We start from the raw sequence: 22,175 nt of genomic DNA, 5'->3' as shown, positions 1-22,175 counted from the left end.
TCTCGACAATCCAATTTAATTTCCTCGGACAAAACGAACAGCTGATAATTTGCTCTTTCATGTCCCGTTCTCATGTTAATGGGTTTTAAGTTATGGCCGGCCGGCCGGCCAGTCTGGAGGCGAGCTGCTCATGCCACTCTATTGGTCTCATAGCTCAACTCATCTGACACGGCTGACTCATATCAGGCCTCATTTAGGAAATCATCAGCCTAGCGCCCACCACCGTGTCGTCGCTGTATGTCCAAAAGCGTTAGCATTTGTGACTCTTTTTTGATACAGAAACAGTCATGGCGGCTGTTCAGGAGAGGAGAAAAAACAGTTTTTTTTTTGTATGAATCCAAAATGAGTTAACACTTTAATTGCCCGGAACTATTTAATCCATTACATTCATGCGCCCAGTCGATTTATAAACACGGACGCCTTTTCCGGACGGACCGGCCGGAAGTTCATGATGTTGTGTAGCAGCTAACAATAGCCACAGCATTCTAGAGTCGATCGACAACAACGGGAGACAAGAATAAATCTATCGAGACTAGCGACTGGACCGCGGAGCGCCGTCTAACACAGGATCTTTTTTCAGAAAAAGACGGGATGATTTAGATCGCGATTTATGAACGTTTTAAGATTTTCGTTTTCATCAGCTAAACAGAGGAGGGAGTTTTTCGATGACGCCTCACTCTTGCGCGTCACAGAGGAGAGCCCAGGAGGCGCGCCTGGGCTATACAGCCATGCGATCTGTTCTCGTATCAATAAACTTCGTCTTTTGGACAATACTTCGTCCTGGGCGACGGGCGTTACCAATAGAAAGGACAAAGATCTTCGTCCTGGGCGTTCGGAGGGATTATTAAGAATGGGTTAACTTGAAAACCACTGATCTATGTCCTGTAGTTATGATTTAGTCAAAAGCTCAGTTTTTCTTTTCAAATGGTTCAGTATTTCTAAAACCTACACTTTCATTTCACTCTCCCCCGTCCCCCCAAAATAGCAGATCTACAAGCTCACAATGCGTCTACTTTTGTGTGACACTAGTATGATGAAGTAGTAAGGCATTAGTTGACCAAACAAAACAAAACATAAAACGCTGAAAAATGGAGATACAAGGACCAGGTGTCTGCCCGTCAGCAACGACATTTATACAACGCTATGTATGCATCTGAATGTTTACAGACTGTAATTACTCAGTGCCTGCCCAACTATCGGCAGAAACTAAATGCACGCACGCACGCACGCACGCACGCACGCACGCACGCACGCACACGCACACGCACACACACACGCACGCACACACAGTTGGCACACATACTGTACTAGGCAAGTTTGGCCAACATCATTACCCTATATTTAGCCCATTCAATTTAAACACAAGCGCACACACACACACACACACACACACGCGCACACACACACACACACACACACACACACACACACACACACACACACACACACACACACACACACACACACACACACAGTGTGTGTGTCACACACACACACACACACACACACACACACACACACACACACACACACACACACACACACACACACACAGTCATGCTGAAGTCTCTGGATGAGGAGGGCGCAATATCGATCTAATCAGGACGCTCAATAACCATTTAGTGCTTTCCTCTTCCGAGACACTGTAGGCTGCTCTCCTGACTGTGAGCAGAAATAGACCAACATTCCAATATATCACACCTCGTGCCGAGTCGTGCGCGCATACACACACACACACACACACACACACACACACACACACACACACACACACACACACACACACACACACACACACACACACACACACACACACACACACAGACTCATCCTCAGGGTTACCTAGCATTAGCATCTGGCCCTTCTGCTCCGTGCAGCTGTTTTCCTCAGCGAGCTTAGCTATACAGTATGCTAGTTTTTTATTCCTAGGATGGGAGCAAATTTGGAGTGCTCGTTTTACCACGCGCCCCGCCCCACTACTAGTAACCAAAGAAAGCGCCGCCCGCGCAGGCGAAACCTCACCTTCTAATACAAACACAAAACCCCATTCTGCCAGCTGCCTCGCTAGCCTAGTGGATTACTACGCCGACTTGTAATACCATGCTTCACACTTCACCTGTTCGCGCCCCACTGCCGCCACCTCTTTTACTACCGCGGAATTTTTAATAGTTTTTGGATTAAACTATTTTTTGGAATTAACTATTAACTATAAACTATTAACTGTCCGTTAATAGTTTTTGGATTAAGGTTGGTGAGGGGTACGTTAATAGTTTTTGGATTAAGGTTGGTGAGGGATGCGTTGCTCCCCTGCTTGCGGTTATGTTTAGGTTAGAGTTAGAGATAGGGTTAGTAGTTTTTGGATTAAGGTTGGTGAGGGGTGCATTAAAAAGATTGGATTAAGGTTGGTGAGGGATGCGTTGCTCCCCTGCTTGCGGTTATGTTTAGGTTAGAGTTAGAGATAGGGTTAGTAGTTTTTGGATTAAGGTTGGTTAGGGGTGCATTAAAAAGATTGGATTAAGGTTGGTGAGGGATGCGTTGCTCCCCTGCTTGCGGTTATGTTTAGGTTAGAGTTAGAGATAGGGTTAGTACTAGTCATAGAGTACTAGTAGGCATAAACACTTGTGTGCGGTCCAAAACACAGCCCAGCGCTTCCTACTCCACTGACAACCAATCACGGCGCTCCAAATTTGCTCCCATCCTAGGAATAAAAAACTCGCATACAGTACCACTGTCTCAGCAAGCTATAGCGGTCCTGACTGATGTTGCATGACTCTACACATTTTGTACTAACGTATAGCATCTCACCTTTTCAAACATGTAATACTCCATGTCTCCATTTGTTAGTTCAGCATGTGGTGCTGAACTAACTAACTGGGGATTTTTTTTTAGCTTTAAGCCCTGCGTATGTACACACCGCCCACTCACTGATTCCATCCATTCCATCACACTGTACTGTAGGTCTACTTATATCCACTGTAGGTCTACTTATACCCATGTGACCATGCAGGCCCTGTCCACATCACACTGTAGGTCTACTTATACCCATGTGACCATGCAGGCCCTGTCCACATCACACTGTAGGTCTACTTATACCCATGCAGGCCCTGTCCACATCACACTGTAGGTCTACTTATACCCATGTGGACATGCAGGCCCTGTCCACATCACACTGTAGGTCTACTTATACCCATGTGTCCATGCTGGCCCTGTCCACATCACACTGTAGGTCTACTTATACCCATGTGGCCATGCAGGCCCTGTCCACGTCACACTGTAGGTCTACTTATACCCATGTGTCCATGCAGGCCCTGTCCACATCACACTGTAGGTCTACTTATACCCATGTGACCATGCAGGCCCTGTCCACATCACACTGTAGGTCTACTTATACCCATGCAGGCCCTGTCCACATCACACTGTAGTTCTACGTATACCCATGCAGGCCCTGTCCACATCACACTGTAGGTCTACTTATACCCATGCAGGCCCTGTCCACATCACACTGTAGGTCTACTTATACCCATGCAGGCCCTGTCCACATCACACTGTAGGTCTACTTATACCCATGTGGACATGCAGGCCCTGTCCACATCACACTGTAGGTCTACTTATACCCATGTGTCCATGCTGGCCCTGTCCACATCACACTGTAGGTCTACTTATACCCATGTGACCATGCAGGCCCTGTCCACGTCACACTGTAGGTCTACTTATACCCATGTGTCCATGCAGGCCCTGTCCACATCACACTGTAGGTCTACTTATACCCATGTGTCCATGCAGGCCCTGTCCACATCACACTGTAGGTCTACTTATACCCATGTGGTCATGCAGGCCCTGTCCACATCACACTGTAGGTCTACTTATACCCATGTGACCATGCAGGCCCTGTCCACATCACACTGTAGGTCTACTTATACCCATGTGACCACATCACACTGTAGGTCTACTTATACCCATGTGTCCATGCAGGCCCTGTCCACATCACACTGTAGGTCTACTTATACCCATGTGGCCATGCAGGCCCTGTCCACGTCACACTGTAGGTCTACTTATACCCATGTGGCCAACGTCACACTGTAGGTCTACTTATACCCATGTGACCATGCAGGCCCTGTCCACATCACACTGTAGGTCTACTTATACCCATGCAGGCCCTGTCCACATCACACTGTAGGTCTACTTATACCCATGTGTCCATGCAGGCCCTGTCCACATCACACTGTAGGTCTACTTATACCCATGCAGGCCCTGTCCACATCACACTGTAGGTCTACTTATACCCATGCAGGCCCTGTCCACATCACACTGTAGGTCTACTTATACCCATGCAGGCCCTGTCCACATCACACTGTAGGTCTACTTATACCCATGTGGACATGCAGGCCCTGTCCACATCACACTGTAGGTCTACTTATACCCATGTGTCCATGCTGGCCCTGTCCACATCACACTGTAGGTCTACTTATACCCATGTGACCATGCAGGCCCTGTCCACATCACACTGTAGGTCTACTTATACCCATGTGGCCATGCAGGCCCTGTCCACGTCACACTGTAGGTCTACTTATACCCATGTGTCCATGCAGGCCCTGTCCACATCACACTGTAGGTCTACTTATACCCATGTGACCATGCAGGCCCTGTCCACATCACACTGTAGGTCTACTTATACCCATGCAGGCCCTGTCCACATCACACTGTAGGTCTACTTATACCCATGCAGGCCCTGTCCACATCACACTGTAGGTCTACTTATACCCATGTGTCCATGCAGGCCCTGTCCACATCACACTGTAGGTCTACTTATACCCATGCAGGCCCTGTCCACATCACACTGTAGGTCTACTTATACCCATGCAGGCCCTGTCCACATCACACTGTAGGTCTACTTATACCCATGCAGGCCCTGTCCACATCACACTGTAGGTCTACTTATACCCATGTGGACATGCAGGCCCTGTCCACATCACACTGTAGGTCTACTTATACCCATGTGTCCATGCTGGCCCTGTCCACATCACACTGTAGGTCTACTTATACCCATGTGACCATACAGGCCCTGTCCACGTCACACTGTAGGTCTACTTATACCCATGTGGCCATGAAGGCCCTGTCCACATCACACTGTAGGTCTACTTATACCCATGTGGCCATGCAGGCCCTGTCCACATCACACTGTAGGTCTACTTATACCCATGTGGCCATGCAGGCCCTGTCCACATCACACTGTAGGTCTACTTATACCCATGTGACCATGCAGGCCCTGTCCACATCACACTGTAGGTCTACTTATACCCATGTGGCCAACGTCACACTGTAGGTCTACTTATACCCATGTGGACATGCAGGCCCTGTCCACATCACACTGTACGTCTACTTATACCCATGTGGCCATGAAGGCCCTGTCCACATCACACTGTAGGTCTACTTATACCCATGTGGCCATGCAGGCCTTGTCCACATCACACTGTAGGTCTACTTATACCCATGTGGCCATGAAGGCCCTGTCCACATCACACTGTAGGTCTACTTATACCCATGTGACCATGCAGGCCCTGTCCACATCACACTGTAGGTCTACTTATACCCATGTGACCATGCAGGCCCTGTCCACATCACACTGTAGGTCTACTTATACCCATGTGGCCATGAAGGCCCTGTCCACATCACACTGTAGGTCTACTTATACCCATGTGGCCATGAAGGCCCTGTCCACATCACACTGTAGGTCTACTTATACCCATGTGGCCATGAAGGCCCTGTCCACATCACACTGTAGGTCTACTTATACCCATGTGACCATGCAGGCCCTGTCCACATCACACTGTAGGTCTACTTATACCCATGTGGCCAACGTCACACTGTAGGTCTACTTATACCCATGTGTCCATGCGGGCCCTGTCCACATCACACTGTAGGTCTACTTACCACTGAAGTGATGGAGACCAGAGGAGATGAATCGTGAGGGCAGGCCGAACGAAACAGCTCTGTGTGCTTCGTAAGTCAGAGGCAGAGCCAATTAAATGAGCCTTTTGTAAATGAACACCCTATACTTGATCATACTACAAGGTCAGACGAAAGCATCAAAAGCAGCAGATCCACAAGCTGGAAACGCATTTTGAGCTTGTCCATCTGCTCCTTTTTTGTTACCTTTTGAATTTGAGTCCTGAAAGGTTTTGGACATAATGAGGTTTCTTCTCTCAGAGTCCCTCAAACTGAAGAACCATTGTACCTGGCCGGCTAGCTCTGTTCGTTTTATAATAATCCCCCTTATTTGTACTGTACGCTTCAATTCATCAATCATGATACGTGATAGGCCATTATCGCCTGAAGCGGTGCATCTGTTTCTGTAACGCCGCTGCGCCTTAAGGTTAAGAAGATCTGTGAGCTTATTGTACAGTACATGCCTCTCATCTCGCGGTCCTTCCCTCCATCTGCGTTTCATCTCAGCACTTCTCTAGTTAAAGCCACTGCCATGACCTTACCACCCCCCTTTGTCTCATTCATAAGCGTGGCTCCGAGAGCAGTTCATTTGACGTACATGTAAAGTGATGTATGATTATCTCCAGTCCACAATACCAGTCACAATACCAGCTATAGAAGCAGTGGTGGAAGACGTACTCCGATTAAAAAAAAAGTAGCTATACCACAATGTACGCAAAAAAAGATGAGACCAAGGCACTCTTGTAGAAAAATGAAAAGCCTTTGATGCATTGCAAGATAAAAAAAATGCACCTACGCGTTGCGGCACGACTGCCTTCATCGGGGCGACTCCAGTCACCTCAAATTGGTGCTGAAGTACAGTACAGTGGTATATTGATCGTCGGGCAGACACCTTATCTCCATATATACATTTTTACTGTTTTATCATAAATTAACGCTTCACTTGATCATACCGCAGCGTCACACAAATGCATCAAAAGTAGCAGATCCTCCAAGTGCGAAGCGACACGCTTTGAGATAGTAGATCTGCTACTTTTCGAATCCTGAAAAGTAACAGTTTGGCAACATGGAGAGAAGAGGTTTCCATTATGTACTTAGATTAGTTCCATCCCAGCACTGCAGTCAAGATGTGGTGTGTGCCTGCAGTGTGCCACGACTGAATTGGGAAATAAAGAGGAACAGTGACAGCTGTGCCTGTTCCGCTCGGGGAGGATTGGTAAAGCACACCGTGGAAAGACGGTGGCGTACGTGTGAGAAAGTTCATTAGCACTTGAACCATAGCATCCCACATGTTGGGTAGGTGGCAACAAAAAGGAAATGTGCAGTTTAAAAAAAGAAAAGAAAGTCCAATCTTTTGAGCTTGTAGATAGGCTATTTTTTAAATAAATTAGAGCAGTGGTGTCAAGAACCCCCCTCCCCAAACGATATATCTGGCCGTGGACCCCCATCTGAAAATATTTTGTGCCAGCAGGGATCTTTTCTTCAAAGGAGCAGGCCAGCAGGGACCCCCATTGCCCCATACAAGATTTGTGTATTCAGAAATACCATGCTGAATATACGGTTAGAGTGGTTAAACTGATTTTTATGCTATTATTAATTAATCTTGCTTGAGGAGGTCTCAGGAACCACAGGGGGTCCCTGGACCCCACTTTGAGGACCAATGATTTAGACTAGACTAGAGCATTGTGCTTGAGTGATTCATTCCGGTGGGTGAAGTAACGTTTTGGATGGGTTAGTAATATGTTTCTGTAACTCTGCCTTGGCACTGTCACGGTGTCTAACATTCACTCTGTAACTCTGCCTTGGCACTGTCACGGTTTCTCACATTCACTCTGTAACTCTGCCTTGGCACTGTCACAGTTTCTCACATTCACTCTGTAACTCTGCCTTGGCACTGTCACAGTTTCTCACATTCACTCGGGTGCATTCAGAAGACTTTTTGGATTGCTTTTGCAATTTTCAGTTCAATTCAATTTTCAATGCCTCAACCAAGCATAAAACTGCCAGTTGACTGAATGAATACCTGGTGGCGCGTTCAACATTTATCACACGCCTTCCCATGGTTATTATAGGTATTTACCTATAAATAAATACATGATAACTAACTAAAACTGTATTGTGTGTTTACAAAACTGTTACAAAACACTGAATATATATATTTTTAAATGGTATCTTTTGTTATGTTTTTGTTACACGATACGCCTATACTTGCTTACCTTTTTTGAATCCTGCACCTGACAAATAGCCCAAAGTATGAACAAACTATAACTAACACACTACAACTAATACAAAACTAGCAAGCCTGCTTTAAAAACTAATTAAAACTAAAGGTCAAAACTAACAACAAACTATAATGAAAAATCCAAAACTATTATAACCTAAGCAGTGGACGCATCAAAGTTTATCACGCGTCTTTCGGTGTGACTTGAAAGTGGCCCAGATAGCCATGGGTTGACTTTGTAATCCCTGCCATCTGTTGTGTTGATCAGAATGCCAATGTATAGCGACATTATGTAGGCCACCCTCCATCCATCCCTCTGTCCATCCCTCTATCCCACATGCACAAATCAAAGGGTTGTCTAATTGTCTCCACCAGGCCGAAGGCATGGGGAGAGAGTATGTTTTGCACTCCGTCCGTGTGTCCGTCCTTGTGTGTGTGTGTCCGTCCGTCTGTTACCAGCTAATCTCCGGCACCGTTAACCCGGTCGATGCCAAACTTTGCACACACACTCCCTGGATGCCAACGATGAACCTCTGCCCCACATTTTCCAGAACGGCCTGTTATAGCGCCACCATGAGGCAGCTTTTCACATGTTTTACCTAAAACTGCACCGATCTGCGTGAAACGTTGCATGCGCACTCCCTAGAGGCCAAGGACAAATCTTTGACCTGCATTTTCCGCATCTGCCTTTTATAGCGCCACCAGGAGGCCGACTTTTGTAAAACACATTTTTTGATATTACTCCACCAGATTCTGTCCAAAAATCTCACAAATCGTTACACAGTATCTCTATGGTCATGTGCTCAAGTCGGATCTGTCCGATATTTCATATTCCATCCTAATTGGCTATAATTGGCTTTCACAGTTTGCAAGATTGCCCTGTTTTGAACAAAAGCCTCAAATCATGAACGCAGCATGCAATTTACGTGAAATCTTTCACACATTTTCTTACTAGGCTGAGGAACCCTTTTCACATTGGCCTGTTATAGCGCCACCAACAGGTTGATTTTTGCAAAACACATTTTTGGAACAAAATGCCTCAAATCATCCAATTGCCATTAAAGGCGTATGAAGAAATGGCGCCCTTTTCACATTGGCCTATTATAGTGCCACCAGGCACTCTGCATTTCCTCAACAAAAGGAAGAAAATTGTTGCAAAAAACTAACAAACAAAAAAACATGTTTATATTACTCCTAAACATTTTGCCAAACATCTCGCACAGTCCTATCCTCCTGGTGGAGACCTGTGCCCAGAAGGGCACTTTTTCTAGTTCCATCTAAATCTCTGTGTCTCCGCGGACCCCCCTCCAGTTGTGGAAAATGTACTACATTTCTTTACTTAAAGTTACTTAAAGGTATCAATACTGCAATATAGAATACTCTGTTACAAGTAAAAGTCTGGCAATCAAAATTCACTTGAGTAAAAGTGTCCTGCCATAAAATATATTTTGTTTACCAGGGTTTCCTCTCCCCCACACTATGTGCCAACATTATTTCAAATATGAATGCATTTTTACTTTTTTTTTTACCTTTTGTTTTGCTTCAGCCCATGCCCCCGCAAAATATTTAGACATGGCTGTTGGGACAGTAGTTAGGGCAGAGACAGACAGACCGACAGACAGACAGACAGACAGACAGACAGACAGACAGACAGACAGACAGACAGACGCCTAAGGCTGAAGAGAGACAAGGGAGAGAGCAGGAACAGGCAGATCGAGGTAGAGGTGGGAATCCTTCGTTTGCATCCCCCCTCCTCATTGCGTCAAGTCAGTGTGACAGAAATACTTATGTAACACCCCCCCCCCCCCCCCCCCCCCCCCCCAGAGAAAAGGAAAGAGAGACTGGTGAGGAGGATGAGAGAGAGGGTGCAACCAAAGAGATGTGGAGGAAGAGAGGAGACTTAAAGGTTAGAATGAGACAGAGAGCAGCAAAGCTAACACACAATTAAACATGTACCTTCGACGGATGGGGAGAGGAACAGATCAAAGGAGAGAGAGAGAGAGAGAGAGAGAGAGAGAGAGAGAGAGAGAGAGAGAGAGAGAGAGAGAGAGAGAGAGATGGAGAGGGCGGGAGTGTGAGAGGGAGACAGAGAGACAGAGGGACAGAGAGAGAGAGATCCGAATCTAACATTACCTTGCCTTTTAGCAAGGCTCTGCCGGATTTACACTTTTCATTTGTTTTGTGAGGGAGAGATTACCGAGAGGATTAAGAGAGCGATTCCCCTGCGCTCTCTCTCTCGCGCTCTCTTTCCCTCTCTCTCTCTATCTCACTCTCAGATACACGGCTATTTTCTATCTCTCTTTCTCTTTCACAGACTCATACACGCCTGCATTCATATACCAGATATTGCATGCACAAACTGCACAGACATGGACATGTCTAGACGCACTGACATACATGAACAACACACACACACACACACACACACACACACACACACACACACACACACACACACACACACACACACACACACACACACACACACACACACACACACACTCTGTCACATATCCGTCTGTGTCTCCCCTCACACTCTGTCTCTTTTCACCCATCTCTCTCTCTCTTCTTGTGCTCATCTATTCCTTGCCATTCTGCCCACTCTCTTCTTCTCTCCTCCTCAAATGCTTTAGCCTTTCTCTCTCTCTCCCTCCCTCCTTTTAAACAGCAAAAAGCAATTTCTCTCCCTTTGTCAGGGCGGTTGGCAGTAAGCTCTTAAGTAGGGATTTTCTGGTTTTGGCCGGAATGCCATTAGGCAGGCTGGGCGCTGACGTGCCATGACTGACGTGCGGAATCTTTTTGATGTCATGATGTCACAATCCGGCGAAGGCCGTGGTTATGATATTGTTGGCGTTTGCCGGAACGAGGGGCTTTAGTGGTCATGTCGGGAGTAAGTCTTCATAAAGCCTTTATGGTGCGCCAACATTATTAAGCTTCTCTCGGTTGGTTCAGGGACGAGGGAGAACCCTGCCGCGCTCACACATACATACATACGTCACAGATGAACCGGCACACACAATATACATACCGGTATGTATATTATACACAGGAAAAAGGCACGCCAAAAAGCAAGCAACCTGAAAGACAAGCATGCACAAATGGTTGATTTGAAGACAGTCCATCCTGTGTAGGACCAGGTGTATGTGTATACTATGCTTGCATACTGCACACATTGACACGCACGCACGCACGCACGCACGCACGCACGCACGCACGCACGTTCTGATGTGCTAGAACATGTGGAACAGCCCTAATTAATTTATATTTCTCTCTACTTGCTCTCTCTCTCTAGTCCCATGTCTTCTACTATTTGTCACTCCATTCTTTCTTCTATTCACACACACACACACACACACACACGCACACGCGCACACGCACACACACACAGAGAGAGAGAGACCATGTGACACTGCTTGACTACTAGCATGCATAAAAGGATTAGATTAGATTTTTTAATACAATAGAAATCTCAGAGATAAAGTGTTGTCCTCACTCATGACGGAGCACACAGATTACAGTTAAATACGGCACTCTGTACGCTGACACATACAGTAAGTGCACTCATGAAAAGACATGATAATCTCACAATCCATACATACTATACTAGTGTACACTACATCGCATACAGTATGTTTATATGAAACACTGTCAGAACACAACTTTCGATATACTGATACTTATACAAATTATAATAATCAATAATCATGTCCATACATTAATTCCCTACTAAATTCCCTATTCCCTAATTATTTCCTAATTAATTCCCTATTAGGCTATTACACAGCCTAATAAATACAGAAATTATGTTAAAGGCAGCATAAGTGTACTAGTAATGATTGATTATGTTCAGTAACTGGAGTAACTGGAAATACATTTTCAAGTTAGCTAACATGCTATGTGATAATGTCTCCATGCATGGAGCTAGCGGTACAGCTAACATGCTATGTGATAATGTCTCCATATGGAGCTAGCGGTACAGCTAACATGCTATGTGATAATGTCTCCATGCATGGAGCTAGCGGTACAGCTAACATGCTATGTGATAATGTCTCCATGGAACCAGCGGTAACATGCTATGTGATAATGTCTCCATGCAGCGCCACCCAAATTCACACGAACCCCAGAGGACCAGACAGGTGTACAGGGAGGCGTGGCCTCCTTTGTGTGCCAGGCCACCGGGGACCCCCAGCCCAAGATTGTCTGGAACAAGAAGGGCAAGAAAGTCAGCAACCAGAGATTTGAGGTAGGACGGTTCTACAAGCTAAAGTACATTAACACCTGAATGGAAACACCTCAAAATTCGAATAAGTAAGTAAAAATACTTTTGCACTTGAGGTCACATATACAATATGTATATGTGACCTGCTGTCGCAATTAAGCCCATAATATGTACTATATATACTAATATTAGGGATCTCATATGACATATTATGTCATATGAGATCCCTGATGTCATCAATATTAGTATATGGATATATGTCAGAACCTGTTCCCCACCCATCCATCCATCCTTCCTCTTCAATGTCTCCCTTTTGACTGATACCTGTCCATTTAAACTCTAGACGGGCCTGCCCCAAAGTTATTTGTGCAGGCGCGCCCGGCAGCGCGCCTGCACAAACAGGCCTGAAAATTAAGTCCCGGCCCTACTTGGGCCCTCATAAAACCCTGTACACTCAAGACTCTGCCCCCGCTGCCACCCTTAGATCTCCATATAAGGAGCTGACCTGTTCTGACATTCCATATGCTGATCTGACCTCATCCATCCCGGTACACTCAAGACACGCTCCATATATGGCCAGTGCACGCACCCTTTAGGGCGAGGTCGCTTCTCGCCCTCAGGCGTCTTACTGGTGTACTGTACTGTACTGTACTGTACTGTACTGTACTGTACTGTACTGTACTGTACTGTACTGTACTGTACTGTATGTGTCAGTGTCACCAAAACAAATCAAAGCAATGCCCTCGCTATGTGAACTGGCTTTTATACGTTAGAGACTCCATAGCGAGAATCCAGTCCAATGCAGTGGTGCCTTTAAACCTGCGACGATGAGAGATGGCGCCTCTGGCTGTATACAGTATGAGCTGTGATATAAGACGCCGTTATTATAATACCGAAGGGGCCAACCTTTCATTTATTTTCTCACTACAAGTAACAGTAGTAATTCTTAGACTGAGACAGTCTGTGTTTCACCTTGACCTCCAGGTCCTTTCTGCCTTTAATAATGTTGGGTTCCTTCCGGGTGTAAGTTCAGCCCAGGTCTCGTCCTTGTCATGATTAAATCACTGGAGGAGATGTTTTATTTTTCATTCTTCTGGGTAATCTATATTTCTCCCCTTAGACCCGTCAGTCAGGATTGTGGGTGGAATAAACGAACGAACAAAAATAAAACATCCTTGAGAATTCACCCACTGCGCCACACTCTTATTAGCGTTATATAAGGATACAGTACTAAAACTAGGTTATTTCATTAGTAGTACGACTGCTGAAAACTTTTGTGCTGTTATTGTATCTGCTGTAAGTAGGCCACTCCTAGTATAGACTAATGCTAACTACTGATGTCTACAACAAGCTGTACTCACAGAGATGTTCACACAAGAGCACACATAAATCCAGGGTTTGAGAAGACGCCTCAGCCTCAAGCCTGTTCTATCGTGTCAACTGTCCCCTTGTTATCAGCGAGGTTGTAAAAAGATGGGAAGGGAACAGTGGACAGTTTGAAGAGAATATACATACTGTAATGTGCTGTATATGTATTAATATTATTATTATTATTATTATTACAGTACTGTAATAGTGACGTGGTCAAGATGACAGTCTCTCGAGCAACAGTAGCTGTTAATGGAAATAGATAGTGGTTAAACATAAATTGGAGATAGCCTAACAAGCATGCTGACACGCTGCCATACTGTCAGTAGGTATGGATATTTGACGTGTGTTGTCCTCTGTTTCCATGACCAGGTGATAGACTTTGACGATGGATCTGGTTCAGTCCTGAGGATCCAGCCACTGAGGACCCCCAGAGACGAGGCGGTCTATGAATGCCATGCCTCCAACTCTGTAGGAGAGCTCACTTTCTCCACCAGGCTCAATGTGCTACGAGGTCAGTGTGTGACAAGTGACAGTGTGGTGGTGTACTTTTGTAGCTCTTCATAGGCCCCCCGATACCGAAAATACCCGACAGGGCCCAAGACCTGTACGGGTCGGATCCGTGTTTTATCATAATGAGATGAGATTCAATTTATTGTCAATGTACAGTACAAGTACAGCACAGCGAAAAGTATTTTCGCATCTCACCAATAGTGCAAACATGTCAGTAAGGAGGAGGATACATTAATAAGTACAGTAGTAACAGTAGATAATGGGCTGAGCAGTATAGTCATTTAAATAAATAAATGAGGATACGAGAAGGAAGAAAAAAACATTGATATGTCCATATTGCACGTAGCCCGTGCTAAACTAAGGTCCAGAGAGTATTATTCCACAAGTTCAGTGGCCATATCGCACAAGTCCACATAGGGATGGTGGATGGGTTGGGGGGAGGGGGGCTGACACTGGATGGGGGAGAGTAGTGGATGAGGAATTTAGGTAGATGACAGTGGAGGGGAAGAAGCTGTTCCTAAGTCTGCTGGACTTAGAAGCCGGTCGGAATCGTCCGTACATCCTACGGAACTCGGGTCTGTCTATCATAGTTTGTTTATGGTTATTTTGACTCCAAAGCATTTGACAAATGAGAGGATTCTTGTTGAGCGTCTATACATACAATTGGTAAATGGTGCATTTATATAGAGCTTTTATCCTAAGCGCTTTACATAGATTGTGCATTACATTCACCCATTCACACACACTTTCATACACCAATGGCGAAGGAAACCATGCAAGGCACCAACCTGCACATCGGGAGCAATTAGGGGTTCCGAGTCTTACTCAAGGACACTTCGACTCTAACTCTGGGGGAGCCCACAGGGATCGAAACTGGGGACTTGCGCTTCACCTCCGGGTGCTCTACCGGTGTTGGGCGGACAGTATGCACCCGTATCACTGCACGTATTCCTGCCGGCTGGGGCGACACCTGTCAGTCAGCAGGGAGTGTTGGGCGGGAGAAGTAGGATGAAGGCTCTACGACCTCCCGGTGGGCGCTCCTCACTGGCAGGTGAGTCAGTCGGGATGCAATGGCAGTGACTGACAACACAAAAATGTGTGTGCAGGGAGTAATTAATTGGCATAACTACTAAATCGGTTAGGAAAAGGGGTGCAAATGTTTATAGAAGCAACTCTTAGAATGTGGCCATTGATGCTATGCGGTAGGTAACGTTAGCTGTAGCTCGAGTCCATTAATGCTGATGGTGATGTTAACAGCAGCTTGAGTCCATTAATGTTGATGGTGATGTTAGTGGTAGGTCCATTAGCAGAACATAATGCAGATAGACGCTCAAGAGCAAGAGTGTCTTAGCGAGTGTAGTTGCCCAACTATGAATAATCTCATAGGCTGCCTTTGCACGCTTCTGGGCGACACGCAGCCTATTGTTCTTATACGTTATGTCCTCTCACTCTCTTGCTCTGCTCTTGTATTTCTCTCTCCTCACTAGGCCTGTCACGGCTACAAATTTAAGTTGACGATTGTCACACAATTAATTGTGATTAATGATTTAATCGTGTTTTTTTGCATTGAACATTGGAACATTGCAATTTGTATTTCGGTTTGGCCTTTTAGGCACCGGGCAGATATAACAAATAGCTTTAATATACAAAGAAATCACTGTTAACAATTTTTTTTCAAAATAGCAGAAATTGTAACGTGTTGTAAGCTTGTAGATCTGCTATTTCTGGGCCAATTTCTGCTATTTTTGAAAAAACACATGGACATTTTCCAACGTGGACACGATTGACGATTATGCAATCATTGTCTCAAATAATTGCAAAGCCGCTGTACAACTGTGCGCCACTCGGCAAAAATCACTGATTTTCAACTGAAAAACGAGACGACTATAAATCGTTCCTTAGCCTAAAGTTTCTCTGTTCCCACAGTACTCTTTCATCTGCCTTTCCTATTATTTTAGATTCTCTCTCTCTCTCTCTCTCTCTCTCTCTCTCTCTCTCTCTCTCTCTCTCTCTCTCATGCTTATAGAGCCACTACACATACAGCAGGCTCTCTAAATTATTCACAACATCAGACCCTCTTTGCGTCGTTTGCTTTTCCTCTCCGTGGAGCTTACAATCCTCTTTGGCTCTATGACACATTGTTCTTTATGTCTTTGTTTGCATTAGAGTGCACATACGTGTGTGTGCGCTTGTGTGCGCACACAAGTGAATGGGTGTGTTTGTGCTTGCATGTGCATGATCTTTATCATTGAACACAAACACACTTACCCTCAATCAGTTGTAATGTCGCGATTATAGCCTCTTTCAGCTCTTCTGAGCAGTCGCTGTGCTGGGGAAGAGGCCACCTGGGAAGCAGCTAATAGCCCCTGAATCCTGATAGTCTGTCAGTCTAAATGCCAGTCTGATACACACACAGCACACACACACACACACGCACGCGCACACACACACACACACACACACACACACACACACACACACACACACACACACACACACACACACACACACACACACACACTTTACACAATTTAATTTTTGACATTTAAGACAGAATAGTAGATGCTGCCTTTTATTGTTCATAAATGCCATAAAGGCCACTATTAACTCTAACGTCGGATAAAGCCGAACAGCAAACCTACAACATGTCACAGTGGCACCCATTAGGAACTTATAGATCTTCTATTTTTGGTGCGCATCTTTTCCTAATTGTAAACCTACAGTAACTCTAAATATATATATATATATATTTTTTTTTATAAGAAAACAAGCATTTCTCTTTTGACGACCAGGAAAAACGTCCTCACAATGTCTTATGCCTGAAAATACTATACTTGTGGGGACATTTTGCCCTCGCAAGTACCGGCACGCACGCACTCACGCACGCACGCACACACGCACGCACGCACGCACACACACACACACACACACACACACACACACAATATATCCGCTCAAAGTGGTCCTGTCAGTCATGTCAGGCCGTCTCCCCTGGCTGTGTAGCGGCCCAGCTCCAGTGACTGACTGCTTGACAGGTGGGATCCAGTGTGAAGGTCAGACGGCTTAATTACTGCGGAGGAGAGGCAGGCTAATTGAAACCCTGGCTCACCCTTAAATGCCTCTGATTGACCAAAGCTGAAATAATAATGATCTCGGGGACATTCATGACGTCCAACGATAGCGTGGTATCCTCTCTGATGTGGTCTCTACAGTGAGCTAGACTTTTGATTGGCAGAGAGAGAAAAAAAGAGAGACAGTTGCTTGCCTGTGTCCTTTCGACATGCGGTAGTATGAGAATATTGTTGCTGTGCAAAGACTCTCCATATGTTAATATTATTACTTTTTATTGAAGTTATACGGTCATGAACCGTGGGAGGCTGCAATAATCATATTGCCGGTAATAAAAACCCTTTCCCACGACACATCTGTCGTAAAAGAATTAAGAAAATAAAAATGTGCAGGTGCACATACAGCACAGCCCACTGTGCATATTGTTCTTGGGTTCTCACAAAGGGAACAGTTCATGTAGTAGCACTGCGTTATGAATCACCGCTTCCGTGATTATAAAAACAGACTCACTGACTTACCGACGAGTTCACGGGCCGTGTGAATTATACTTGGCTCTTATGTAACGCCTGATTTATGCGTAGCCGCGCACCGGTTGTCATGCAGCCCAAAAATAGCCGATCTACAAGTTCACAACGCGTCGCTCAGCCTGTGTTGTGAGCCTGTAGATCGTCTATTTTTGGGGTGCCGCGGCACCCGCGCGTAACTAGGTATAACTCAGGCTTTGTATAAAGCAGTGGTTCTCAACCAGTGGTCCGCGGACCGGCAGTGGTCCTTGAGGGGGGTTCCAGGTGGTCTCCAGCTAAATGATGGAGAGTTAACCAAATGGACCAAATTAGGTCTTTAACTCTTGAGAGTTACATTATTACTCTCTCAGTTACATTGTTGTCAAACATCTGCATTAATTAATTTACAAGAAGTCTACACAATTAGAGAATGTAAAGTAATTGTTATTTTGATATTTTGAACGTTTGCCCGTTGCCACTCTCCGAATGGTACCAACATCAATACAGCATGGAATTGTGGACAAAATCTTATCCAACGACACCGATATATTCTAGGTTTTGGGTCTGAGAGGCTAAATCTCATCACATGGTGGTCCGTGGCTTAAATGCTCGGCAATGAATAACGGGCCTTTTGGTATGAAAAGAGTTGAAAACCCACTGCTGTTGATCGTCTCTTTTCTGGCGTATACGTGCTCGATACCCTCACACGACTATCTCTAACTCAGGCTTTGTAATGAAGGACACAGTGTTCATGCAGATGTTCCCGTGGTTGTGAGGCTGCAGGCTGCTCTATGAGCTGTGAAATGGTGTGTGCGGATCTCTCACAGTGGCGACGGCTCTGTCCAAATAAAACACTCTGATGTGTGGAAGGAAGGAAGGAAGCCGCCTTCACTGACGGAGTGTCAAGTTACGATTCACTGGAATCAAGCTTCGACCTCAGGGGGTTCTTAGCTGTCCGGTAGCTCAGCCCTAAATGCACACACGCATGCGCGCACACACACACACACACACACACACACACACACACACACACACACACACACACACACACACACACACACACACACACACACACACACACACACACACACACACACACACACACACACACACACACAAATGTATGCACACATTGTAGTGGCTTTGTGTCAGACACGCTTTCTGGTGTTATCGGTTCTGCTTACACCTGTCCCTGTGATGAATAGCTCCCTGAGGGCGGGTTCTGTGTGTTGTGTTGTGTTGTGTTGTGTTGTGTTGTGTTGTGTTGTGTTGTGTTGTGTTGTGTTGTGTTGTGTTGTGTTTTAGGGCTGTCACAATTACACATTTAAGTTGACGATAAATTGTCACACACATAATTGCGATTCACAATTTAATTGTTTTTTTTTGCATTGGAATTGGAACATTGCGATTTGTATTTCTGTTTGCCTTTTAGGCTTCGTAATCACAAATTGCACAGGGTGTGGTGTGGTCTGCTACATCATCAGCCCAATTGACTCTTATTCACACTGACAATCTAAACAGCTTTGAGTTAGTAAGAGAGGTGGAAAGAGACAGAGTGACGCAGTGATCACACTGAAAGTGCAGCCGATCTACAGCATCACAACGCGTATACATCAGGCTTGTGCTGATGCGTGATGTCAGCTGGTGTAGCTACTGTGTATGTTCATTTTCAGTCGGCTGTCCCGCGTCAGCCAGATGAAATGGAATGCATTATTGCTGCTGCCTACAAGGGGCTGGCTTTGAAGTGAACGTTTGCATAATGAATCGGGATCATCACAATCAGGATTGATTGTAGTGTCGGGTCTCTCTTGCCTTGTCTTTCTTTCTTGCTTTCATTTACTTAGTCTCTCGTTCTGTTGTATTCAGATATATTCGCTGTGTTCCACCTATGCTCCATACGGATCCATACGTCTCTCTGATATTTCCATTGTTTCCATATCCATTGTTTCACCAACAATCGTTCCCCCGACCTCCCAAATATACAACCACACACGCACGCACGTGCGCGGCAAGTGCACACTCGCGCACACAACCACAACCATTGCATGGTTTATTATGTCCGTGTTTCCATTTTGTCGCGTTGAGAATTGATTGAAACCAGAGCTGTTAAAAGGCCACACGTACGCGTTCTCATGGATGGAGTGTGTGACTTGGTAAGGCTTTGGTTCGATGGGCTAGCACCCGAATTAGCATCTCTATGGCATGGCTCAGCACTACCATTTCCCGCTAATGAGCTCTTTGTGGTTGGGAGAGGGATTCACGAGGGATGCTGGCTAAAAAAAAAAAACAGAAAAGAAAAAAAGAAGACCACCTCCTACGTGAAATATAACACAAGCACACACCACAGTGCACACATGCACACACTCGAGTGCACACACTCACTCAAGCACTCTTCTTGCCCATCTGTCTGTTTTCACCAGATCTATCTTTATCCATGTTATTATGAGTGACTCATGGATCTGACATTTCATCTCAAAACGCAGTCCTGTAAACAGGGGTTTAGGTACCTGCCTGGGATTATAATCACACCAAATCCCACACAATTATTTTGATGCAAATTATAATAACCCATTTAGGCCTGACGTCAAAATTAAAAAAATAACTTCTAAATCATGAACATTTCCTGTTTCTATATCAGTGGTTCTCAATATTTCATGTCAAGGACCCCAAAAAATATTTGTAATTGGCCGCCGACCCCCATCTGAAAATATGTTGTTCCAGGGGCAGGGACCCCCCCCCCCCCAGAAGCAAAGATTTGAGTTAAAAACGATCGCTCTGAAAGAATATATAGTCAATGATTTGCGCCACATTTTCACGATTTTTCAAAAATATCAGACCTACAAGCTCGTAGCGTGGCACTCGGTGCCACGCTATGAGCTTGTAGATCTGCTATTTTTCAATAGCTAAAGTGTAACATAATGCTTAAAACACCAAAAGGGGTTCCCGTCCAGAATGGGATAAGTTAATTAGTGTAATTAAAAATGACCTGATGAAATGGGAAGTTCTTCCCCTCTCTATTGGGTAGAGTTGAAACGGTGAAAATGAACGTGTTGCCTAGACTTCTGTTCTTGTTTCGGTCCTTGCCTGTCAGAGTACCCATCTCCACCTTTAGGGCACTTGATCGACTGATTTCTAAATTTATTTGGCAAAATTAAAAAAAGGCTCAAAACCCTCTAAACATAGGGACATAGGTTGGGACATAGGGACATTGCTGTTCCTTGGAGTGGTTGCACCCCTAGGCCTACCCACTTTAAAGCATTACTATTGGGCTGCTCAGTTGACTGCAATTGTCGCATGGATAATGATGAAGAGACAGGTTGGAACCAAATAGAACAAGAAGCTAAAGGGGTGTCTCCAAAGAAATATTGTTAAAAACAAAATTAAAATAGGAAATGATTGGATAAAACATACATTGAAGGTGTGGGAAGCAGTTAGGTGGGCATTGTGGAGACCAAGGGCAATGCCAATGGTGGGTAATATTGATTTATCTCCATCCATAAGTGATAATGGATTCAAACGTTGGGGCTGATAGGGGTCTTAAAACCATAAATCAGTTATTTGACGGAACAACTTTTAAATCCTTTGCTCAACTCCAGACACAATTTAACTCCCTTCAAGTGATTTATTTAGGTATTTCCAAATAAGACATTATATCACAGATCATAGAGAGAGAGAGAGAGAGAGAGAGAGCTGGTTAGTAAGAACCCAAATGAAATCGAGGAATATTTCATTGGTATCGCAGAAAACAAATTCCTGGCAAAAAAACATGTTTCTAATTTATATAAAGCGCTGGATGATATCTCTCAAAACACACGGTACATTAAGGATAAATGGTAATTAGAACTAAATAAAGACAACCTGGGAGGATATGTGTGAAGGCTGTCACAAGGGAATAAATAGCCAGATGTGGAAGGGATTTGATCGGAAACTCAAAACTAGATATTTCAATACTCTGGTTATTTCTTCATATGCAACTTGGCTTAGCGACGCTCCCAGTGGCTGTAAGCTTGCTTCCTTTACAGTGAAGGACAACGATATACAGTAAGCTCCTTTCCCAGATGTACATCCCTGGCTATGTTCCATATTGGCAAAATGTGAGAACAGCAGTCGTATCGATTTCCATTCAATTTCGTTCTGTATATTTCCCCACTCTTGACCTTGTACCATTCACAGACCTTCTCCCACAGCTGAAGTGGGGAAGGAAGGAAGCCGTCAGAATTGTGACATTCCAAATCCAACACGGGTTGTGCTTATAACCACGCCCCCGGGCAGGCATAGTTTTACTGAGCTCAGATTTCTGGTTGAAGGACTTCAATGTTTTGTACCATACAAAGTA

The 22,175-nt window shown here is 45.0% G+C and overlaps 1 protein-coding gene across 3 annotated transcripts in view; it reads left to right on the top strand.

Moving 5' to 3' along the window:
* Positions 1-22,175, top strand: part of LOC306922422 (receptor-type tyrosine-protein phosphatase delta-like) — a 266,548-nt gene that overhangs the window by 162,466 nt on the left and 81,907 nt on the right. For all 3 annotated transcript variants that reach the window (XM_079500021.1, XM_079500020.1, XM_079500019.1), the window contains exons 6-7: positions 12,265-12,410; positions 14,127-14,268. In XM_079500021.1, coding sequence (XP_079356147.1) covers positions 12,265-12,410; positions 14,127-14,268 — 288 coding nt within the window. The remainder of the gene's footprint in view (positions 1-12,264; positions 12,411-14,126; positions 14,269-22,175) is intronic.

Source organism: Electrona antarctica (assembly GCF_951216825.1).
Source record: "Electrona antarctica genome assembly, chromosome: 4".
NCBI classification, from domain to species: Eukaryota; Metazoa; Chordata; class Actinopteri; order Myctophiformes; family Myctophidae; genus Electrona; species Electrona antarctica.
The sequence above is the reverse complement of the archived record's forward strand: the minus strand, read 5'-3'. Positions and strand labels throughout refer to the sequence as shown.